Source organism: Rana temporaria, chromosome 9, assembly GCF_905171775.1.
Source record: "Rana temporaria chromosome 9, aRanTem1.1, whole genome shotgun sequence".
Classification (NCBI taxonomy): Eukaryota; Metazoa; Chordata; class Amphibia; order Anura; family Ranidae; genus Rana; species Rana temporaria.
Window position 1 is genome coordinate 70,535,468 of NC_053497.1, and position 26,286 is coordinate 70,561,753.

Consider the following 26,286-nt stretch of genomic DNA (forward strand, 5'->3'; position numbering starts at 1 on the left):
CCGGACTCCGGGGGGCTTCTTCCATCTTCTCCCCTCTTCCGCTGTTGACTCGGCGAACCCCGGTTCTTCTGCAGATGTCCGGTGCCTTCTTCTTCAGCGCTGGCTGCCTGCTATGTTTGTGTGTTAGCTCAATTAGTAACAGGCAGCCGGCGCGGTCTTCTGTGACGTCAGGGTCTTCTGTTCTTCTCTCTTCCGATGTTGACTCGTCGCCTGTTGTCGCTGTAATGATGGAAGCGCGCCTTGCATCCCATTTATATAGGCATCACCGTCCCATCATGCTCCGGCAGGTACCCACGTGGTGGGTGCCTACCCACGTGCACCCACCACGTGGGTACCTACCGGAGCATGATGGGACGTGTGCTGAAACAGTGCTGAAATGCTTTGAAAATCTGCTTAAGTCCTCATTTGCATACGCAAAGCTGCATTTCAATGAGAAATGCCCCCAGTGGCGGATGCGGTACTGCATCCTAAAATCTGACCGTGTAAGTGTCTTACACATGTCAGATTTTCTGCCTAACTTTGGAAAAAGCCTTTTGAGAATCGTTTCCAAAGTTAGGCACAGACTGAACAGCAGTTAAGTCTGCGTATCTCTTTTGAGAATCAGGCCCATAGTTCTTATGAGGGTCTTCCTGGATACTTAGTTAAAGGATGAATAAATTCAAAGTACATAACACACTATTATTATTGCAAAAGAGCTACTCGTATGATATATAACTATGTAACAGTACCCATACCTGTACTGGACTTACTGTTGTAGTTATATTTTCAGCAAAAATATGAGTTTCCACACATGTGCAGATTGGATTGCCCAAATCGGTTTGGGAATAAAAAAGCGGCACGTAACATTTCTCAAACTATCACAAAGCAAATCAATCTCCTTGCCTGGTGCAGAGTACCCCATACAAACGAAATTATTTATCCCCATAAAAGGGTCTCGATTGTGGACTTCAGCATACCTCACACAGCAATCCAAAATAATGTACATAAAAATAAAAATTATTCATACAAAGCTTTAAAGCCGAATTCCAAGAATTCAGCCACTTCCCACTTTGTAAAATGTGAAAGCACACTATGAGTTGAGTCCAACGAGCTTCATGACATCTCCTGGGTTTGTCTCTAATATTTATATCTGACAGGTTTATTGCTCTGCTGGAACTACACTTGAGACACTCTGTGCTGTGAGAGAGGAGAAAGGCACACAGAGCAACTATCCCCATCCCTCTCCTCTGCTGCCCATTCAGAGAAGCCTTTGTATTTTGTGAATGTGTTCACATAAAACAAAGGCTTCTGTGAATAGGCAAGAGGGAGGGGGAAGGGATAGCAGCTGCAACAACTCTTCTGTTCAAGATGCATAGTTCAGAAGGATCAATGTTGGGCTCCTGTAACTACAGCAATTGCTGTTTTCCAGGAGTACTATAAAGCTATAAATAACAGCGCTAAGCCCAGGAGGTGTTAATCACCTCGCTGAACTTAACTCATAGCGTGTCTTCATTTCTTTTTATAATGGAGCTAAATTCCTGAAATTCAGCTTTAAAAACAATTACCAAGGTAAAGATGGGTGCCCCACTTGCTGCTATCTAAAATTTGTATCTGTGAATATTGTGTATCCATATAACGGCCAAAGTACCTCTTCCACTGTGTTACTATACATGTACTACACGTATAGAGTAGGACAAATAAGTATGTACTGTGTATATGCACACTGTATTGTTGAATGTGGAACATTTTGTTTCTAATTTTAATACTTTCAGTACTTACTTTGTCATGTGCCCAAACTTTCTCCAGACAATGATTCCCATTATTTTTTTTCAGCCACAGCACCCTTTGCAAAATCTCAATGCATCCAGTCTAAAATGGGGTCACCCATTACATCAGCAGCTACCCTCCTTTCACATAAGAGTTCTCACCCCCCCCCCCCCACCCCCATCCTTTGGAAGAGTTCAAAGAAGAGTTCTCAGTTTCTAACTTTTCACAACAGAGTCCTCAGCCCCCATTTGTGATATGGGGGAATCTAACTCAGTATTAGTAGCGTTTTCCAGTGATCGTATGTTCGATCGTTCGTCGAAATACGAACAAAACGGGTCTTTTGCGCCAAATTCGAGTGACACGCCATGGCCCATAATTCACTGCGGCATTGCGCGCTGATGATTGGCCAAGCATGCACTATGACCTGCATACTTGGCCAATCACAGCGCCGTCAGTACAGAGAGCCCTGGCTTTGGCCAATTATGGCTCAGGGCTTTAGTACACGCCCCACACTATAAAAGGCCGCCTATTGCCCCTGTGCTCTTTTTTTGCACCTAAAGCTACTTGGTGTGTACTTCACTTGTGCTATGTAGTTTGCACCTAAAGTTACTAGGTGTGTACTGCACGTGTGCTCTGTAGTTCTCACCTAAACCTACTTGGTGTTTACTGCACTTGTGCTCTATAGTTTACACCTAAACCTACTCGGTGTGCACTGCACTTGTGCTCTACAGTTTGTACCTAAACTACTTGGTGTTTACTGCACTTGTGCTCTGTAGTTTGCACCTAAAGATTCAAGAGCAGTAAATTTAATGATGCTTAAATTAAAAAAAATACATAAAATTAAAAATTCCTTTAAATATTGTACCTGCTGGGTGTCTATAGTATGCCTGTGAAAACGTCTTTGAGAACCCGGGTCTTGCCCGAGGGAACATGTATCAATGGAAAAAAAGTTTTAAAAACTGTAGTTTTTCAGGAGTCCTGAAGTGGATACCAATGACCGTTTTAAAACTTTTTTCCATTGTTCCCTCGGGCAGGACCCGGGTTCTCAAAGACGTTTTCAAAGGCATACTATAGACACCCAGCAGATACGATATCTAAAGGAATTTTTCATTTTGTTTTTTTTATTTAAGCATCATTAAAATCACTGCTCCTGAAAAAACAACCGTTTTTAAAACTTTTTTTCCATTGATACATGTTCCCTGGGGCAAGACCCGGGTTCTCAAAGACGTTTTACGACAATAACTTGCATATTAGGCTTTAAAATGAGCACTTTTGAATTCGAACGTTCGAGTCCCATAGACGTTAATGGGGTTCTAAATGTTCGCACGAACATTCGGTCCGTTCGAAGGTTCTGGTGCGAACCGAACCGGGGGGTGTTCGGCTCATCCCTAGCGGTGACGTACAACACGTACAACGGCACTATAAAGGGGAAGTTCCATTCGCCTTTGGGCTGCTTTAGCTGATTCCGTGTTAGTAAAAGACGATTCGTGCCATTCTGTCTGTTACAGCGTGATGAATGTGCTTACTCCATTATGAACGGTAGTTTTACCAGAACGAGTGCTCCATCTCATAACTTGCTTCTGAGCATGCGCTGGTTTTTTACGTCGTTTTAGCCCACACACGATCATTTTTTACAACCCGAAAAACGACATAGTTTAAAACGATGTTTAAAAATGCAGGATGTTCAAATTTTTTTTTTTCCGTTTTTCAGAACCTGAAAAATGATGTGTAGCCCACACACAATCATTTTAAATGACTTTTTTGAAAAACTACGTTTTCTTCATGCCGAAAAAATGATCGTGTGTACGCGTAACATATTACCTAGTGAAGTAAAGCCTCGGGTGATATACAGAGATGAAACAAATCCTTCTACTTCCTCCTGCTGTTTATCTGCAGCCATTTGTTCTGTAGAACCTTCTAAAACAACACAAATCAAAGGATTTTAGCAGGCAGAGGGCAGAGATGTGACATCACACCCACTACAAAGCTAGAGCACAGAGTTCTCTGATATCTGATAGCTGAGTAGAGGGAATATACATGTAGCAAACCCCCCAGGAGCTGCTTTTGTTTGTTCAGTCCATTACTCTGCCTTTCAACCCCAATGAACTGCCCCAGCCCCTCTGGCACACCTAGTAGCAATGTGATTAATGAAATAACTCAGCAGGAATAAACAACACAGTTCCTCCTGTAGTTTACTTGAAGAAATGTAAAATTCAGGTTAACATTAGTCAGCCAGGACCTGTGTAAGTACCCAGGACTTGGTAGAAACAGCTTAAAGAAAACCGTCAGGAACACTATGCAAACAACAAAAGCAATAGGTAACAATATGTACAGATTAAATAGACTCCCCAATAACTTTTGGTGTGTGTGGGATGCTGTGGCTAAAGGGGAACCCCAGGCTGGCCTAGGATACCTCCAGTACACACCCAGTGATATGATATCAATACCCATGGTGTGTCTCCTTTTAAAGCAACCGCAGTAATATCCTGGAGGCAAAGCTTTGCGTTTTATTATCTTCACCGGCAATGTAGGAGCTCTGTGGACAATATTTGGATGTGGTATTCTATGAAAAGCATTAAAGGTTCCCCCTCACCAAATCCTGTACACAGTCAGCAAACCTCCCCTGAGCGATCGATCGATCTTAGATGCAGGTGTGTCGCAGTGGCATTCAGTCCTTGAGCTGTTGCAGGGTGTCCTTCTTTAGCATGGGCAGTCTGTTCCTCTGGGCTGGAGCTGCATTGACAGTCTGTTCCTCTGGGCTGGAGCTGCATGGACAGTCTGTTCTTCTGGGCTGGAGCTGCATGAACAATCTGTTCCTCTGGGCTGGAGTTGCAGGCTGTGTGCCCCTTGGTAGGCCACGATTCCATACACACATAGAGTGCAGATGCTCTCCTCATAGGGTGCAGGCAAAAAGAGGCTCTGGCCTAGTTCCTCTGGCTTTTTATCTCCTCCCCCACAGTCCCTTGCTACTGTCTCATGATTGGCTCAGGCTCTTCCAATAGGGAGTTTACAGACAACCTCCAATAGGGAGTTTCCAAACAAGCAGTTCTGAGTGTCTGTGTGTGAAGAGAGAAGGGGGGGGGGTGAAAAAGCCCACGCTGCTGCAGCAGACAGCTGTCCCCAATAGATTAGATCAGTCTGGAGAAGTACCTGCAACATACACATCCCCCTCTACGCACTGCAATAGAAAAGCATACAAACCTGAGGCTATGAGACACCTTCTTTTTGATGGAGGAGGGGCAGGCTTTCTCCTACGGGGCTGTTGTTCCTGCTTGGATTTTTTTCACTGACTCGTGCAGAGGGATCAGAGAGGAGCCACACTATGAGCTTTGGATTCAGGCTAGTACGCACTATAGAGGGATGTGCTTTGTTCATTTCTGAATGCGCAGTACGCTCGGCGCGGGAACGCGCCTAATTTAAATGGTGCCCGCCCCATTTGAATTAGGCGGGCTTGCGCCGAGCGGATTTACGTTACACCGCCGCAAGTTTACAGGTAAGTGCTTTGTGAATCAGGCACTTACGCTGGAAACCTGCGACGGTGTAACGTAAATGGGATATGTTATGCCGCCGCTGCGCAACGTAATTCTTTCTGAATCTGGCCCATACAGTATATATATAATTTTGTATTTTCTTTCAATAGATTTTTTGAAAGAAGGTTTTAAGTACAAAAGATGTTTTATAGAAAAACTTCCCTAGAACAACTGATCTATACAGCAGGAATTTGTAACAGAGATCACAGACATTGACACAACCAAAAATGCTGGATGCTGAAGATTCTAGTAAGGTTCAATCCAATAGATGGGCTGGTGGTATTAGAAGGAATATATGTTAAAAATAAGCCAGCAAAAGGGAGTAAAACATAATATTGTTTAACATGTTTAGTTTTGTGTTAGTACACTAAGCAGTTAGAAAATGATTAGTGATTGATCTGTCCTGTAAATGCAGAGAAAAATAAACTTATAGGCATATGAAGAAAACTCATGTCCTGAATACTGTGACATGTACATACACTTATCCGAACACAATATTTTTTTTTATCATAGTGGTATCATAGCACAGCGGCTTATATTTTTATGCAGAGTGTATGATACTAGTATACTGGTAATTATTTCTTAATTACAAACCACAGCTCCAGATGGCCGACATTGAGTTTTGCTTCTTATAGGCTTTTGTCATGAGACTTTACTATCAATTGGGACATCTGTGGGGGATTAATTTAGACTCAAAATCTGTGAAATACCACGTATGCAAAATTTCCTATGCATATAAATTATAACTAAGCAGGAGTTTCAGATCTTGAAAACTGTTAATAAAACTGTTAATAAAGGATAATAATTTACATTTTATGTCAGGTCTTTACATTCCTATAGATTTTTTAAGGATTTCAACACAGCTTCTGCACTGAATTTTTAAACATAATTACCTGCTACTTGCAATTTGCCTGCCTACAATGGGATTTCTAATTAAACAAAAATATCTTATGTAGTTACAACTGAAGTGCTGGTGCATATTTACTGTTTGATTTGCTAGTCTCTGTAGAGAAACATGCCATGCCATGCCAAGCCCTCAGCTCAATAACTGGCAATGAACAATTTCAAGATGGATACTGTATGTGAAATCTTCAAGCCACACCTCTGCATGTTTGGAAGGCTGGGAGTGAGGGCCTATTGTATTTATACAAAGAGATTTCCAGTTTTACTAGAAACCTTGATTTTCATTTTTTCTGTTGTGTATGGAATTTGAAGCGCACAAATATCTGACATGCAAAGTCAACATAGAAAACTGTAGTTATTGTCATTTCTGCCCCCATGGTTGCAAGGGCTATTCAAGTATCCATACTGTGATTGTATTTTTTTACCTCTATCTGAATTCAATAGTGAAAGAATAAGGGGCGCTAAATTGCACTGTATGGACCTCCAACCGAGTGCAAAGAAAAGCCTAAAAAGAAAAGAAAAGAAACACAACTTCATACCGGTACACTTTAACTAGTTGCTGACCGCGCACTGTCATTATACGGCGGCAGGTCGGCTCTCGCTCTCTTTGCGGCCACTAGGGGCGCGTGCGCGCCGCGATCGCCGCCAGGCACCCGCGATTGCTCGTTACAGAGCGGGGACCGGGAGCTGTGTGTGTAAACACACAGCTTCCGATCCTGTCAGGGAGAGAAAAGCTGATCTTCTGTTCATGCAATGTATGAACAGAAGATCAGTGTTTCCCCTAGTGAGGCCATCCCCCCCACAGTAAGAACACACCCAGCCATAATGTCGCAGTACCGAAAAAAAATCGCTGATCGCCGCCATTACTAGTAAAAAAAAAATATTAATAAAAATGCCATAAAAATACCCCCTATTTTGTAAACGCTATAACGTTTGCGAAAATCAATCAGTAAACGCTTATTGCAAATTTTTTTACGAAAAATATGTAGAAGAATACGTATCGGCCTAAACTGAGGAAAAAAAATGTTTTTTTTTATATATTTTTGGGGGATATTTATTATAGCAAAAAGTAAAAAAATATTATTTTTTTTCAAAATTGTCGCTCTATTTTTGTTTATAGCGCAAAAAATAAAAACCGCAGAGGTGATCAATCACCACCAAAAGAAAGCTCGCTTTGTGGGAAAAAAAGGACGCCAATTTTGTTTGGGAGCCACGTCGCACGACTGCGCAATTGTCAGTTAAAGCGACGCAGTCCCGAATCGCAAAAAGTGCTCTGGTCTTTGGGCAGCAATATGGTCCGGGGATTAAGTGGTTAAAGTATCGCTACAAAGACAATGACAATGTGATAATTCAAATTATAAGTGTAACAATATCACCCTGTGACAAGTGAAATAAACTGCATTAAAAAAAAAGTTCATAAGCATAATGAAATTCATCCGAAAAGAAGGTTGATCCAGTGTAAACTTTTCTGATCTTCCACCACTCAGTGCCAGTGATTCCGCTCCCGTTGCTTTCACATAGCATTTTATTAAACTGGTTTTACAATATTACACTACTGTATTTGGAGCATTTTTTATTTACATGTGGAGAGACCCAATTTACATGTTTGCGGCTGGATAACGGAGATCAGCTAACCCTGTCTGTGTGGTTTAAAGCGATTTTGCCAAGCACAAGAGTGTAAGGCATAAATATCTGGTGAGTGTGTCATCCAAAGGAAGCGGAATCACTGGCACTGAGTGGTGTGGTGGAAGATCAGAAAATTTTACACTGGATCAACCCTCTTTTTGGATGAATTTCATTATGCTTATGAACTTTTTATTGAATGTAGTTTATTTCACTTGTCACAGGGTGATATTGTTACACTGATAATTTGAATTATCACATTGTCATCATCTTTATAGGTGCAATTTAGCACCACTTATTTTTTCACTATTGCGTTTAGATATAGGTAAAAAATACAATCACATTTCCACATCATTAAAGTGGCAGCAGGTTAGTCAGTTGTTTTTCCTTAAGGCCCTGTACACACGACCGAACATGTCCGCTGAAACTGGTCCGCGGACCAGTTTCAGCGGACATGTTCGGTCGTGTGTACGGCCTATCGGACAGGTTTCCAGCGGACATTTGTCCAGCCGACCGTTTTCCAGCGGACAAAAATTTCTTAGCATGTCCGCTGGAAGCCTGTCCGTCAGACATGTTTGGTCGTCTGTACAGACTCACCGGACACCGACGCATGCGTGGAAGCATTGAACTTCCAGGGCCACGCACGTCGCCGCATCATCGTCGCGGCGATGGCGCGGCCACGTCACCGCTTATCATGTATGCGCGGATTTCTGTCTGATGGTGTGTACAACCATCAGACAGAAATCTCCGGGCGGACATGTCCGCTGAAAACGGTCCGGCAGACTGTTTTCAGCAGACAGTCTGTCCGTGTGTACGAGGCCTAAGGCGCAGTGGTGGTACTTCAAGTGTGGGCGTACGAGACTTGCTGACCATCAGCCATAAGTATCCACACTGGCCATGGACTGAAATCTCTCTTTTTGGCATGGTGGGCAGATATACAGTATTAACTGTAATTTCAACAACCTATCTTTGGTATCTTCCATATACATACCCCAGATGTGTGTTGTGGATGTTCAGTCCCTTGCTGCTTTTGTGATGGGTATAAGAAGAGTGAATCTGCCCAGGTCCTTGTGGAGTTTGCAGAATCCTGCATGAAATCTGTGAAGTCTAAGAGGGTGAATCTTGATACTACATTTGAGAAATTTTCAAGGTTAATTGGCAAAATATTGTCAAAATTGGCATTGGGAGATGAGCACTGTCATGAGAGACATTTTACGAAGCAAAGTCAAGTATCATTAGCTTATGTACCACTTGGGTTAAAATGTGACAAGCGAAAGAAGTAGGCGATAACCATTTTGCATTTTTTTTGGCTGTCAGTATACAAATGTGTTCATGTTTAGTGGGTGCCGGGGTATTGGATCTGGAATGGGAGCATGCAATAGAAGTAAAGTGCAATGGCTAAATAGGTTATATCACTAAAAGATTAGCCAATAATCTGAACATCTGCTATAAGAAGGTCAAGATTATTATGTCCATTTATCAATGTAGGCCTCTGTTGAGGTTCTTGAAAGCATAGTATTTTTTATATATGACTTTAGTATAGGCCTCTATCTCAGAGAGAAAATAAGCATTGGTCTGGTATTGGTTTGGTAGATATGGTTATAAAAGAATGTAAGGGGGAAAGCAACATCTTCAATAGAAATTGTGTAGAAATCAGTGGCCACGTGATCAGGGTCTGTGCACTAGTAAAGTGTACGACAGCTTAGGAGTTATTTGAGAGTTCAGGAACTAAAGATCTTACATATCCAAATGAAGGAGTGGTAGGTTTTGGGAAATTCACCCCCTACTTCAAAAAGTAGAATGAAAAAAGACTTGGCCTTTTAGGATCCTATAGGTTTCTATAGTGTGACACCTAGTGGAAGTAGAAGGAATCACCTGCCTGAATTTCACTGGAAGGAGACCTGACCCGCTTTTTATCAGGGGATTGACATAAAACAAGCATACAATTATTAACTCCACGCAGACAAATCATATCTCTTTATAATTGATTTTTACGTATGTCAGGTAAAATACCCCTGCTAACAGCTTGTCATTCTAATGCCGCGTACAGACGATCGGACATTCCAACAACAAAACCGTGGATACATTTCTGGCGGATGTTGGCTCAAGCTTCTCTTACATACACACGGTCACACAAATGTTGTCGGAAATTCCGAACGTCAAGAACGCGGTGACGTATGACGGCACTAGAAAAGGGAAGTTCAATACCAGGTATGTTAGTAGAAGTTTGGTGAGAGACGATTCGCGCTTTTTTTTTTTTTTAAAGGTTAACTTTTTTATTGTTTTTTATAAACATAACACTTAATAGTTACACAGGCGTATAATCATAGCGAACATCGCTGCAACCATAGTGCAATACGTTAATCAGGTATACAGGTGAATAGTGTGAAACAGTACACAGAAAAGATTCACGCTTTTCAGCCTCATGCTTTTCAGTACATTACGGCGTGATGAATGTGCTATCTTCATTACGAACGCTAGTTTTACCAGACTAGACTTGTCCACACACGATCAGAATTTACGAGAACGGATTTTGTTGTTGGAAAATTTGAGAACCAGCTCAAATGGACCGATGAGGCCTACACACGCAGTGGCGTATCTAGGGTATGGCAGCCATGGCAAGTGCCATGGGCGCCATATGAAGGGGGCGCTGTTGAGTGGCTGGGCAGCAAGGCACTTACCAGGGTCTGAGGGTCTCTTCTTCCCTCCTTCCGAGCATAGGCAGGATCTCCTTTTCAGCATCTTTGCTAATGGACAATGGCAGCGCTATCCCTGCTGCATTCAGCCACAGCCCTCACCTGTTCTCCCAAGCTCTACCATTCCATCTGGTCGGGTTGGCAGCGCACAAAGAAGAAGGAGGAACATCAGTTTCTTCCTCTCCTCTGTGAAAACTGAGGCCTTAAGTGATGAAGATTTCATCACTTCCAGTATTGGTTCTGCATTTTCCTGGCCTTGGAGGGCAGAGGAGGTATCAGGGGTCTAATAAACCGCAGATTTCTCCATAAAGAGGATATGTCACTACCCAAGGTATCACAAGGGATGATAAATATCACTAGTTTTGTTAGCTGATTTTTTTTTGTTAAGGTTATCTGAAAGATGGGTTTCAAATGTTTCCAAAGGGGCGCAGTTTCAGCGTTTGCCATAGGTGCTATTTTCACTAGATACGCCTCTGTACACACGGTCTGAATTTCTGACTAAAAGTTCCCATGGAACATTAGTTGTCGGAAATTCCGAGCGTGTGTACGCGGCATAACTCCTATCCTGAATACTCCCCCCAATAACAGTGATGCTAAATACATACAACTTCATTGACAGTAATATGACTTCTGTAAAGCTAGCATGCAACTTAGAGATTTATACCAGATCCCTGAAAAAAAAAAATACAAAGTATTTTTGTTAACAAGCCCTCTTTTTTTTTTTATAGTCATCCAATCAATTTGATTCAAACATTTACGTAAAAAATAATAAACTGTCATCTGATATGAGTCTTTGGAACAAATGTATTTGGTTTATAAAATGATCCTATGCTATTAGCTACTGCTCATATCCTCATTAGCTTGGTAATTCTGTACTGATCAGTGACAAATCAATTTTCAGTCAAATTTAACTATAAATCACAGAAAATTTCAAGCATTTGTAAGTGTTGGTATTGATGTGCATAAGGGCCTCCCTACAGTGTGAACTTGTCGCAGTTAGCAGGTCTCACTATCCATTAGTGAGGCTTGTTAGCCATAGAACCAAATGTAATGACACATTAACCTGTCAATTAGCATTTATCAGACTCTTTTCTTCTTAAGAGGCATACTAATTAAATGGGATTCAGTAATGACCCTGAGAGCCATTAGTTTGTCCTGATACTCCTGAATTTGGAGTTTTTTTACTGAAACCTTCAGACAATAACATCTATGATCAGGGTTGTATTTAACATAATGGTACTCATGTATCAGAGCCTAGGGCAGCAAGCTTAGAGTGGGCAACACCAATCCCAAAAATTAACACGTTTGGTTGAGTTTCCCATGATTTTGAAATTTAAGGCTAAATATAGAGAACTGTACATAGAAACAATGAAACACCTCTACTGCCTCTTGTTTCATGGTCTATATAGTTATAGTATATAAAGCAGATCACAATGGCACATTCAAGCACTTGTTCCTAAGATAATGAGATGATGGAGCTTGTACGTTGGCATCCTCTTTTGGGTGTTTATAGGGCAACATGATAGCTAAATACGTCCTTGTCCTTACCCCCAATCTGTCCATCTCCTACTCTCTTAGCTTTTAGAGGATCCCTGAAAACCCTCCTCTTCAGAGAAGCCTATTCTACCCACACCTAACAACTGTATTTTCATTTGTCCATCTGATCATCCCCCACAGCTGCTACCCTTTGTTCCACTTGACTCTCCCTTCTAGATTGTAAGCTCTAAGGGCCGCGTAGACACGATCAGTCACAACCGATGAAAACGGTCCGTTTCATCGGTCCAAACAGATCGTGTGTGGGCCCCTTTGGTCAGTTATCCTTCGGTCAAAAAAAGAGAACTTGCTTTAAAATTTAACCGATGGACGCCTAACCGATAGATCAAAAACGATCGTTAGTATGCAAAAGCATCGGTCAAAAAGCCGCGCATGCTCAGAATCAAGTCGACGCATGCTTGGAGGCATTGAACTTCGTTTTTTCAGCACGTTGTGTGTTTTACGCCACCGCGTTCTGACACGATCGGTTTTTTAACCGATGGTGTGTAGGCACATCAGACCATCAGTCAGCTTCATCGGTTAACCAATGAAAACGGTCCTTCGGACCGTTCTCATCGGATGGACTGATCGTGTGTACACGGCCTAAAGAGAAGGGCCCTCTGGTCCCTCCTGTATTGAATTGTATTGTAACTATATTGTCTTCCCTCAAGCACTTTTAAGTCACAGATTGGATTAAAGCATGCTTTGAATGAGTGTCAGTGTTTCTTATCTTTATACTTGTTCTGGGGGAAGTAAAAACATCAGAACCCATGAGAATTGGCTTCTTCTTTTGTTTCTAAAAAGAAAAGGCAAATGTGCTTCAGAAGTTCCAGCATTACTGGCTGCATAATTGTTCCAGAAATCACAGAACTTGCACCCTTAAAAACAACCAAGCAAGAACAGCTCCCATTTGTTACCCCTGACTTACTGTACTGCAAACAACACACTCTATGTAACTGAATTGTTAATATGATTGGCTCTGCATTTCCAAGTACATACAGAGATAGCCACTAGATCCCTGGTGCACAACTTGTGGCCATTTGCTATATGATTTGCAGCCCTCGGACCTCAGCAGGCTGTATTGGGAACATTGATTAGGGTAATAGCATTGATTTCTACTAGCTTCATGTAACATGTTCTCAGTTTAGTATTGTCTTCTGTAGCATATCCCTGGCGAAAAAGGTACCCACACTCTCTGATGCCTTGTACACACGATCGGTTTTCCAGGCGGTAAAAAGTCAGCCAGGAAAACCAAGGGGAAAACCTAGAACCTGCTTGGCAGCTTTTTCCCCCTACACACGGTCGGTTTTCCTGTCAGGAAAACTGCCATGACAGCTTTGGTCGAGAAACCCGGCCCTGTGTATGTTCCACCTCAGTGTTTCCCATAGGAAAACTGCCGGGAAAAAGACTGCCGGGAATCCCGGCAGGAAAAAAGACAACAACATGTTCTCATTTTTCCTACCGGTATTCCCCGTGGTTTTCCTGTCGGGAAAACTGCCATGGAGCATACACACAGTAAGTTTTCCTGGCCAAAGGCTGTCATGGCAGTTTTCCCGACGGGAAAACTGGTCATGTGTATGAGGCATGACCCTCATTTCCTCTATTAGGTCTGCAGTTTCTGACAGTCCTCTCAAGCATTACATATATTGAACACACTTGAGGCACTCTTTAGCTCATAAGTTGACAGCCAATGCACTGGATGGAGAATATGTGGATCAATTACTTTTAGCAGTAGTGTGAACTAGTATTTTGGCATAGGACTATGAGGATATGTTGGTACTACTCCCAGTGCAGAAAAAGGCTCAAGTAGAAGGTTGTTGTTTTCCTTTGCTTGATCTTCATTTGAAACACACATCAAATGCAGGTCAGCAAATTCCTATTGACTTCAATAGAGCAGTGTAATTACAGCTCACAGGTTGCGTTTGATCTGCTTTGTGTTGTGTTTCTTTGGGTGCAGAATGTCCTTTAGAGGTGTATTTGAACTGCAGGCAAAACAGGGCAAACCCAGCCTTTTCTTGCCAAATGCTGCTTTTCCATTTGAGCATATGCATTTGAGCAGTATTCAAATGGAAATGCCTATCTACAGGTGACCTATATACTGCAGGGTGGGATTGTTTAATGTTAAGGTTCAGTTACAGTTGTATGCAAAAGTTTAGGAACCCCTGATAATTTCCATGATTGTCATTTATAAATATTTGGGTGTTTGGATCAGCAATTTCATTTTGATCTATCAAATAACTGAAGGACACAGTAATATTTCAGTAGTGAAATTAGGTTTATTGGATTAACAGAAAATGCACAATATGCATCAAAACAAAATTAGACAAGTGCATAAATTTGGGCACCCTTGTCATTTTGTTGATTTGAATACCTGTAACTACTTAGCACTGATTAATTGAAACACACAATTGGTTTGGTGAGCTCATTAAGCCTTGAACTTCATAGACAGGGGCATCCACTAATGACAAAAGGTATTTAAGGTAGCCAATTGCAAGTTGTTGTTCTCTTTGACTCTCCTCTAAAGAGTGGCAACATGGGGGCCTCAAAACAACTATCAAATGACCTGAAAACAAAGATTGTTCTACATTACTGTTTTGGGGAAGGCTACACAAAGTTATGGCAGAGATATGAGCTGTCAGTGTCCACCGTGAGGAACATAGTGAGGTGATGTAATACCACAGGCACAGTTCTTGTTAAGGCCAGAAGTGGCGGGCACATAAAATATTGGAGAGGCAAAGGCGAAGGATGGTGAGAACGGTCAAAAACAGCCCACGGACCACCTCCAAAGACCTACAACATCAACTTGCTGCAGATGGTGTCACTGTGCATCCTTCAACTATTCGGCGCACTTTCCACAGGGAGAAGCTGTATGGGAGAGTAATGCGAAAGAAGCCTTTTCTGCACACACGCCACAAACGGAGTCGCTTGAGGTATGCAAACGCACATTTGGACAAGCCAGCTTAATTTTGGAATTAGGTGCTGTGGACTGATATAACAAAGATTGAGTTATTTGGTCATAACAAGGGGCATTATGCATGGCGGCAAAAGAACACATCATTTCAAGAAAAACACTTGCTACCCACAGTAAAATTTGGTGGAGGTTCCATCATGCTGTGTGGCTGTGTGGCCAGTGTCTGTACTGGGAATCTGGTTAAAGTTGAGGGTCGCATGGTTTCCACTCAATATCAGCAGATTCTTGAGAATAATGTTGAGGAATCAGTCTCAAAGCTGAAGTTACGCTGGGGCTACATATTTCAACAAGACAACGACCCAAAACACTGCTCAAAATCGACTCTGGCATTTATGCAGAGGAACAAGTGCAATGTTCTGGAATGGCCATCCCAGTCCCCAGACCTGAATATCATTGATTTGAAGCGGGCTGTCCATGCTTGGCAACCATCAAGCCTAACTGAACTGGAGATGTTTTGTAAGGAGGAATGGTCCAAAATACATTCATCCAGAATCCAGACACTCATTACAGTCTATAGGAAGCGTCTAGAGCAGTGGTTCTCAACCTTCTAGTGCCATGACCCCTTGATAAAATTTCCCAAGTTGTGGGGACCCCTAACAGTAAAATTATTTTCATAGCGTGGGTTGTCAGCACCCTAGGCAAGACTAGTAATTTGCGCTCCAACCAGCCCCCCAGCCATACCGTGATCTGAATGGGTGGCTACGAAGAGGCTGAGTGGGTGGCCGCGTGCTTCATGAACAGCCCAGCTGGGCGACATTGAAAGGCCGCAGGCTTCAGGAACAGCCCAGGATTCGGTGACCCCTGGCAAATCATCATTCGACCCCCGAGGGGGTCCCGACCCCCAGGTTGAGAACCACTGGTCTAGAGGCTGTTATTTCTGCTAAATGAGGCTCTACTAAATATTGATGTGATTTTTCTGTTGGGGTGCCCAAATGTATGCACATGTCTAATTTAGTTTTGATGCATATTGCGCATTTTCTGTTTATCCAATAAACCTCATTTCACTACTGAAATATTACTGTGTCCTTCAGTTACTTGATGGATTAAAATGAAATTGCTGATCCAAACACCCAAATATTTATAAATGACAATCATGGAAATTGTCAGGGGTTCCTAAACTTTTGCATACAACTGTAGAAGGTTAGATTAGTTTAATGTAAAGTCAATGGTTACAATTAAGGTAAGGATTATACCAGTTTGGTTAGCGAGGTCATGCAGCACATATACTGTAAGGACTAAAAGAGATTGTCAGAGAGACTGAAGGGAGCATCTCCAAGTATGACTTTTCCAGGAAAATAATCAATATTTACATGCAAACTCAGCTGCCTAAATCTCTGGATCTATGGATCATTCTGATATTCAGCCTTCACTTGTAGTTGCCAAGGATTTAGAGAGGTTTAGCTTCAGGACTGAATTTAAGGGTTAGTCTACATGTTAGGGTTATGGTTAAGTGTTGGGGTAGGTAAGGCATTCTATGAAGAGTTAGGTTAGCAGGGTTAAAAAAGAGCGCTCCAGTTTCCCCCCCAAAAAAATTATAAGGCAGCAGCTACAAATACTGTAACTGCTGACTTTGAATATAAGGACACTTACCTGCACCAGGATCCAGGGCTGTCTTTACCCGAGCCGATTTTTTATTTGGCTTCGGGGGCCACGCGCTGGAATCTTAACTAAGGGAAACCAGCAGTTAAACCTTGTTGCTTCACAGTCGGCTTGCAACTTCCATACGGTGCTTTATGAATGGTCCCACAGTTTTCTGTCCCAGAACGCTGTGGGGGAAAGGGGGGGGGGGGGTCAAAAGGGGGAATGGGTACCTGTCAAAAACATTGTGATGGAATGGGGGGGAAGGAGGAGGAGCGGAACTTCCCCTTTTAGGTGAATTTCCACTTTAAGTACAACATATAGGGATTTCTACTTGCTTCCTGTGTAAAAAGCCAGCACCATGCTCCCAACAGCAAAAACCAATGTACCGTGCAAATCAGTATGCATGATATAGTAATCAAAATATAATACAGCAATCATGTAAAATGTGAAAGTTAAACTAAGGGGTCTATGTATAAACATTTGCTTTGCAAATGTGTCACCAATTCACATAGGCACACCAAATCTTCATCATAATATGACTATAAGTTTTTTTCCTAGAATTGTCAGCACCATCTAGTGGCGATTATGCAGTATTTTTCATGAAATACCTTAATCAAGAAAAATATTGCATTAGTTTCACTAGATGGCGCTGACCATCCTAGGAAATAAACATACCATAAAGTAAAGATCTGTTGCACCTGGGCGAATTGGCACATTCAAACAGCAAATTGTGTACTGACTAAAATTAAATTTTTGGAAAGGCCGATCAAATAGATATTAAAACTGCAGCAAAATAGACTAGGTGTTCTCTTAAAGCCTTTATGCCTGTTAAAAATTAGGAGTGTGCATTTTTTTTTTATGAAAAAGAAATCAAATTATATATATTATGATAAAATAGGGCACAACAAAGTTGGTTACAAAAGATGCTAACATCACTGCAGCACTGTGGCTTGAAATACATTATAGTACTGTATTACCTTTCTGAAATGTTGTTATTTCCACCAATTTTCAGCTTCTGTTCTTGACATTGCAGGCGGTAATGTGTTGGTGGAAGATTACACCTGGACAAAGCCCTATCAATCCAACCCACCTGTTCAGATGACATCTCCTGTATTATCACCACTGGGCTCACCGTCTGAACACTACCCATCCACAGCAGCCTACCAGCAGCACCAGCAGCCGGCAGATCTCTGGCATTTCCACCATTTTGGACCCCCTGCCCATGTTAATTCTGTGTATCACCACCATTCAGTGCCAGAATTTCATATGGTTCCAGGACCTGATGGAAAATGTGGCTCATTTCTTAATCTCCTGCAGCCTGAGAGATATTCGGGTCAGCTGCAGGAGTCAGCATCGAAACCTGATCTCCTCACGTCCGCAGCTACTGGGCCTTCTATATCTGAAAATGTGAATCAAAGAACTCACACACAAGCAGGTACATTTCTGTCTTTTAGTGTTAATGTGTCTGTCTGTAAAGTGGGTATATCAGTTGTGGTGCTAGTGTGACATCTTACAACTTTCAATGACTTTGAGGGTGAAATATATGGGGTTGAGTTTCATGGTCTCGAGTGAAAGTTAGATGCTGCACTTTATTGTGGCCATTACAAAAGGAGAGGCGACGGAGACAAGAGAGCAGAAGAAGTGATGAGCTAATCAGTTTAAAAACCAGACCGTTTCGTCATTCTGACCAAAGCTAATTTTTTTCTTCTTCAAGACAAAGTTCATCTTTTCCAGAAAATAGCCCATACACTCAAAGGGCTTCAGTAAGTATTAAGAAACTGCAGCTTTGTAAAACAATTATTCATTATATTGCCATACCTGTAGGCCATTTGGGCCCCCTAGGAAGTCTGGCCAAAATTTCCCAGTTAGCAATCCCCAGATCCCATCTTATTGCCAAGACATTAAAACCATTAGATGCTCACTCAGCATTGCAGGCATGAAAGCCAACAGTTTTCACATCCTAGCAACAAAGGATTTTTTTTTTTTAGCTTCTGGGGGTGGGGGGGGGGGGGGGACAAAAGGTCTACAGATATGAAAAAATAAACAAATGAACATTTAATAAAGCTGCACATTTTTTAATACCCACTGGGGCTCCTTGACCGCATAAATACATTATCAGAACTTTTTTTTATTAATTATCTTTTTGAAGTGGGCATCAAGGGTCTTCACAAAACATGCCTCTGTTATTATACAGACTTGATATTTCTGAATACTTATAGCTGGATTCAGGTAGGGCGGCTTAATTTTGACCCGGCGTAGCGTATCGTCTTTACACTACGCCGCCGTAAGTCAGAGAGGCAAGTGCTGTATTCACAAAGCACTTGCCTCCTAAGTTATGGCGGCGTAGCGTAAATGGGCTGGCCTAAGCGCGCCTAATTTATATAAGGAACATGGGGGCGTGTTTTATGTAAAAGATTCGTGACCTGACGTGATTGACGTTTTTAACGAACGGCGCATGCGCCGTCCGTGGACATATCCCAGTGTGCATTGCTCCAAAGTACGCCGCAAGGACGTATTGGTTTCGACGTGAATGTAAATTACGTCCAGCCCCATTTACGGACGACTTACGCAAACGACGTAAACATTTCAAAATTCGACGCGGGAACGACGTCCATACTTAACATTGGCTAGGCCAGCTTTTTGTTCGACTAACTTTACGCCGGAAAAAGCCTTACGTAAACGACGTAAAAAAATGCGCCGGGCGCACGTACGTTTCTGAATCGGCGTATCTAGCTCATTTGCATATTCTACGCCGAAATCAACGGAAGAGCCACCTAGCGGGCAGCATAAATATGCACCCTAAGATACGACGGCGTAGGAGACTTACGCCGCTCGTATCTTAGCCTAATTTAAGCGTATCTGGTTTCCAGAATACGCTTAAATTTACGACGGCGTAGATTCAGAGTTACGACGGCGTATCTACTAATACGCCGCCGTAACTCTCTGAATCTAGCTATTAAGCTTTATACTTTACTTTATATAATTTATTGTTTAATTTCCTTTAGATTTACCTTCAACTATGTAGTACAAGGCAACCTAGTACAACATACAGTATATATAAGTGGCAACATATGTAGAGAAATATAACAAAACAAAAAACAATGTAACAATATGTGACGTGCTACAAAAAGTAGTTATTAAAGCGGGGTTCTGGGCATACATTCATCATTGCAAACACTTGCCTTATATCCTCCAGCTCATGTTGTGGCCGTATCCATCATATGTGTGGGCATGTGAAGCCCAGTTCCTTTTTCTTCCTGGTTTTCAGGGAGAGGTGCACGCTGGGCAATTTTTAGGCACAGTAATGCCCAGAGACTCCTGGGAAAAGAGTGTCATCATTTCCCAGGAGGAAATGGGGTCTTAGGACAGGAAGTTGAACCACCTAGGACCAGAAACTAGGCAGATTACGAAAGCCAGATAAAAGTGAGTCAAATTAAAGGCAAGCTGTTAATAGAAAGTTCATTTTTAGGGTCAAACTCCGCTTTAATAACTAAGTTTTGTAGCGCGTCACATATTGTTACATTGTTATTTGTTTTGTTATATTTCTCTACATATGTTGCCACTTATATACATTTTGCACCATGTAGGTTGTTTAGTACTGTACTGCCAGCGCTGCTCCTCATCTGATTACTATATTTGAAATTTTAGCACTTTTTGTGCAGCAGCTGCAGTATATTACTCACCTTTGACATTTTATTTCACTCCAGCATGAGTTTTTTGTATCAAATTATGTAGTACATAGGCCTGATTGTATACAAATTGAAAGTAGATTTATGGTTGTGGTAAATCAAAAGGAAAGTTGTACAAGAAAATTGTATAATGTATGGCCAGCATTAGTTTGTCACAATGTAGTACACTTGTCAGAGATTCCCTACTCCTCACGCTCACGTGACTACCCGCCGCTCTCCTCTCTCCTCTGAAAAGTACAGCCAGAGGGGCTGAGAATCCCTTGCTGACGTCTACCGGGCAGAAGGGGGGAAAGGAGTAGACTGGTGGGCAGTCACGTGAAATAAGGTATACAGCAACATATTTTTTATATAGAACATACACTGGGGCACATAACATCTTTGAACAAAGGGGACTCTATAAAGTACACAAAGTTATTTCAGCAGCAGGAAGGGAAAGAGGAGATACAGCAGATGACGGAAGCACGCAAACTTATCACAGTGTCAGGGCTCAGCAGCCCTGATAAACGTAGTCAGTTTACAAAAGGAGGGGCAGCACCAGGCAGGATCAGTCAGGTATTTTAGATGATAGAAAATGCCAAATTACACAGCACAAGCACTGTGCTGGTATTCATACTTTAAAGGATCAGGATCCATATTATTTGTTTGAGTTCTAAGCTTTAATTTAATGGAAGGCCATAGCTCTACTTTAAATTCAGTTTCTGTTGACTGACTCACTATGTCTGCCGGAAGTCTGTTCCAAGCATTAATGTCTACTACTTCAGCTTTCCTTATGTTAGGCAATGTTCCCTGTGTTCTTTATCTTAGAATCATATTAAAAGAGCCATCTGCCCAAAAGTAAAATATCAGTTTTCTGTGAACTGACATTTGCCTTTGTTGAAAGCTTTGTTGAAATTACAGTACTTACTATAAGGGCCAAATCAATAGAGAGTAATGCATATAATATTTTCATTACCATGCTTTATGTGCTAATTTTACAAATGAAAATTGTTTGGTATATCTCTGAAGCTTTTATAGCACAGAGCACTGAACTGCATGCTTTATTTGATGTTGTGATTGATTTTTGTGTTTTTTTTTATATAAAAGTCAATTAAGTCAAAAATATCGCTGACATTTTTGTCCCATAAAACACCGCTAGCCTTTGGTCTGTCAATAATTGTGTGGATCTATAAGGTGCCTGCTGAGGGGGAGAAGAATATGGAAGCAGTGCAAGGAAAACTTGTGATTCATTAGGCTTTCAATACACAAACCATTTAATACTATTTCAAAATCATGATTTAGCACTAATGCAGTATTTATATGTATGAACTGAATGCTTTGAATGAAAATTATCGCTTGATACACTAAATAACAGAGTTTAAATAATTCACACAACTTACTAAAATTACCATTTAGGGTGGCATTGAATATAATACCACAAAGGGACTATATCATAGAAAATAAAATAAGAAAAACTGAAGCGAGCAATCTGGTTCTACCGTTCATTATATGGAAATAACAAGAATGTTATTTGGCTGCTATAGGCAACAACCCCACTTATCTTATTGTATTCTCTCCAATTTTCATGCCTATAGATTACTGACACTTTAGGCCGGGTTCACACCTATGCGAACTGAATGTGCATTTCCCCACATTCAATTTGCATAGCAGGAGAATGTGACTGGCTCCCTATGGAGCCAGTTTACATATCTCTGCAGCAGGTCCGGTGTGCCGGAAAACCGTGTGTCTTTTTTGGTGCGTTTTAGGTTCGATTTCAGCCCAAAATTCGGGCTGAAATCAGACCTGAACCGGTGAACCAGCACGCACCGGACCCCTGCTGTGCATCGCTTGCGGCGGCGGTGTGAACCCGGCCTTACGAATGCTAGCAAACTGGCAGAAATTAGGTTTCCTGTTATTTTAGCCTCTTGCTATGCATGAGTCTATACATTGCATATAGGGGGGTGGGGAGGATAGGGGGGGCAGCGCTCGTGCGCCCTATAAAAGTTTCAGAAAACAAGTGTACCTGAAAAAAAAGAGAGGAAATACTTAGCTTTTCTGCTACCTAAACTCTTCTCTGTGCTTTACATAATTATGGCTGAATCTAGTGTTTTACCTGGAGTTTACTGTTTTTTCACTTTCAGAATCAGATTAAAGATAATAACATTCTTACTGCAGTTTGCTGATCTGTCATAACAATAAAAGTACAATCTTATATTGCAAATTAGTGTCTGTAATATTATATTTTTCTTCACTTTAGGTCTTCATGCCCAGGAAAGAAGAAAGGAGTTTTTCCACGCACAAGAGAGAAGGAAGGATTTATATTTTTATTAAGTACTTATTTCATCTTTGTAAAGCGCTAAGAAGTGACTTTCTGGACATTTCTGTAGCATCCGCTGTACATTGCTATTGTACATCAAAGGACATTTTAATGAGTTGACCTCCACATGAAAACGATGATTGTTTTGTAGATATCTTCTTTAAGGATGAAATAATGGTATTTCTTTATTTGAGAGACACTTTACTAAGTTTTTTCTTTTTGAAGTCACACAAGAGTTGTCATTTGTTATTATTTAGCCACTTGGGGGGCAAGCTAATCATCTGAAATCTGTGGATAGGCATCATTCAAGAGAAAAAAAAATTTGATATGTTAATTAAATGTATGTTGGGAGTATAGACTGAAGCCTCGTACACACGGCCGAGGAACTCGACGTGCCAAACACATCGAGTTCCTCGGCCAGTTCAGCCCTGAAGCCGCCGAGGAGCTCGGTGGGACGAGAGCTCCCATAGAACAACGAGGAAATAGAGAACATGTTCTCTATTTCCTCGCCGAGCTCCTCGTCGGCTTCCTCGGCCGAAAGTGTACACACGACCAGTTTCCTCGGCAGAATTCAGCCAGAAACTCGGTCGGAAGCTGAATTCTGCCGAGGAAACTGGTCGTGTGTACGGGGCCTCAATAGCTGCAGTTCTCAAGGAGAATACTTTGATATGTGAGAACCAAGGTGATCCTTTAAAAAAACCTGAAAGCAAGTTTTACTGATTCTACGATCCCATCTCTATAAACAGTAGGTATCACATTATTAATGCGAATTAAGACAAGTCAACGTGAGAAGGAGCCCTGAACATTCTGAAAATTTGATAGCGGAAGTCTCATAAATTACCAATTACCCCGGGAACTTATCTGCAAAGCATTCCTATGACCATGCAGTCAGCCATTTGGGGGACTGGTCGGGCATTGAGTATTTTGCTGTGGGTCAGTTCTTACTGACTCATCTTTATGACAATTTTTCCTCAGTGTTTCCTTTGGTGTGCATTCTAATTCCCTTGCTGGCTCTCACTACTTTTGGCTTCCTCCGATGAGGGCTCCCAATATTCTACTTCTGCATCTATACATACACACAAACATTGCCTAATGCCCTAAATTGTGCTTCCCACTTGGAGGGCTTTGGTTGAGCATGTCCACAGGTTTCTTTTTTAAGAGTAAATTTTTCCACTCTTAAGATGCTTGTCACAGAGTTTGCTAATTTGCGGTGTGATTCTTTGCTCTTTCTAGGATTCACCTTTGTTGTTGACCAATTTGTTCTAAGCAGTCTTGACCTCCCCCTGCCTTGACTTTGATTACTAACCAAATTCTTATGCCTCGTACACACAATCGGAATTTCCGATGGAAAAAGACTGATTTTTTCCATCGGAAATTCCGACCGTGTGTATGCCCATCTGAGTTTTTACATCGGATATTCCGAGGAATTCCATCTGAGTTTACATAGGCAACATGTTCTCTTTTCCTCCAATGGAATTCCTTTGGAATTCCGATGTGAGTTTGGTCGGGCTAAAGCCTGATTGTGTGTACAGGGCATTACACTCTGCTCTGGTTTTAAGCTCAGCTCTAGTTACCATTGGTGATGACCCCTGGCTATACGCCCGCCCTTTGGCACCATTCATGCCAGGCTAGCTTTAACCAGTGGTGGGTCACTGACTGCTTTCTGAAAAGCTTCAGGCAAAATTTATTGTCAAGTACAGCACCTGGAAAACAGGTCTACCTACTAGCCATAGCTTGCCCCTGTGGGTCAATGGCCAGGAGATGAGAGATGCATCAGTGATTCTTGTATCTGAGCAGTTACCCGTACCCTATACATACAGCATATCTTTCCTTGATTATCTGTCCAGGTGAGAAGAAAATATTCTGCAGATTTTATTGAAAAATAGAAGACAAGTTGGCAGCTTTAAACAGAAGTTAATAATTCAAGTGTTTAATAACAAGCAATTTTAAATTGGTTGGTGACTTGAAAACTGCTATCCCTTACAAATAAAAGGGTGTGTGACCTAAAACATTCTATATTTTGAAGAACCTAGGAGACTAGTTTTAAAGTACTTTTTATGCAATTCATTCAGCAAATGCATGCTATGTATTCATCTGTATCTGTATCTGTATTTTATGGCAGGTAATTTCAAAAGGAGGAGATGCCCTATGCATAATGCAGTTGAATCTTGTTTGATTTTAAATACAAAAGGCAAATCTTTGTTCTCTCTTTTTTGCTTTGAATGTGGCTGCTGATGGGTGAATCCCCTTTGAAAATGGTAGATGAACAGGGTGAATGCCCTTTGAAAATGATAGCGAATGTTGTAAAATGGAGGAATGTCCTGCAGACATTTGCTGTGCGAATCGCACAATGAATCCTTTATAAATAGACCTTTAAGATGAATGAAGTTTTTTTAACTGTTTGTTATTTTTGTGTAATGTTTTTTTTTCTTCTTTTAGCTCTTTTTGTATTATATTGGTAATCTTTATTTTCAAATATAATTTTACAGATAGGATTTTTTTCCTATAATATATTTCTATAATAAGAAAATGGTCATTGGTCATAAGACTAAAATACAAAATAAAGAAGGATTTTCAAATCAGAATCGTAAAATATTTTGATTTTCAAACTGTGTATATTTTGTGCATTTTTTTTATTAACATTTACCTTTAATCCTTTAAAAAGTACAAATTCCCTTTACCGGTGATAGATGAGATTCTATTTTATTGGAGCCTGCTTTCCTGGCAGTCACAGGGCAGATGCTAGTTCCAGGTCTAATTTTCAGGTCTAGTTTTATTGGTTGTTGTCTGACATTTTGAATAATTTGCAAGCCTCCAAAGTTTTGAGTACTTCAAAGCCAATATGAATAGTATAGCTTATAGACACATTGATGACCATGCAGCAATCTTACAAAGTGGCAGATAGCAACTGGCAAATAAACTATAGCAGTTTACATAGACGTAGCATACACTGCCCCTCTGCCCATGGTCAGGTGCAGACAGACAATATGCCTGTGCCTTTAAGAAGTTAACCTATTGCGGATGCTCTAGCATCCACTGTCACTCCACCATACTTTCCCTAAAAGAAACAACAAGCTCTTCTTATAAAGCCTCTTCCCTCACTAAAGAGTGACAAATCCTGGGGAGAGGCTGTTATTTAGGTCAGAGGACCTTTGTTGGTCACATGACTCCCAAAAGCCTTTTTTGGAAACCAAACCAAAAAAGCCACTGTAATGTATTTTCTACTATAAAGCAAACGGGTGGGTGAGCTACTATACAACATGAGGGTTAGTATAGTCAGGGCGCCTACATTACAGTGATGATAGTGGGTTCCAGGAGAGGTGCTAACTTTTAAGCAGGGAGGATCACAGTGCGTATAGGCGGGATGGCTACTCTACAGAGGGGGGAGGTAAATAGATGTGGTATCTATTATACAGCAAGGAGGCAGTGAGTGTAGTTGAGTGGACCTACTATACAGTAGGGTGGTTGAGCAGAAGTAGGGTGCTTGTTTTACAGCAGGTTGGGTAAGTACAGGTAGGGTGGGTTCCCTGGTATACATGGAAAGGGTAGTGAGTATAGGTAGGGTTCTCACTATAAAGCAGGAGAGGTGAGTATAGGTGAGGCACCTACTATATATTGGGGGTTGGAGAGGGACTGTATAGATGAGATGCCTACTATATAGTGGTCAGGAGGGGGGGGGGGGGTTGGAATATATATAGGCTGTGTTCCCTACTATAGAGCG

At 41.5% G+C, this 26,286-nt stretch overlaps 1 protein-coding gene across 1 annotated transcript in view; it reads left to right on the forward strand.

Moving 5' to 3' along the window:
- Nucleotides 1-22,872, forward strand: part of VGLL1 (vestigial like family member 1) — a 44,435-nt gene extending 21,563 nt beyond the window's left edge. Inside the window, exons 3-4 of the mRNA XM_040323755.1 lie at nt 17,617-18,018; nt 22,506-22,872. Coding sequence (XP_040179689.1) covers nt 17,617-18,018; nt 22,506-22,579 — 476 coding nt within the window. The 3' untranslated portion in view covers nt 22,580-22,872. The remainder of the gene's footprint in view (nt 1-17,616; nt 18,019-22,505) is intronic.
- The last annotated feature ends 3,414 nt before the right edge of the window (nt 22,873-26,286 follow it).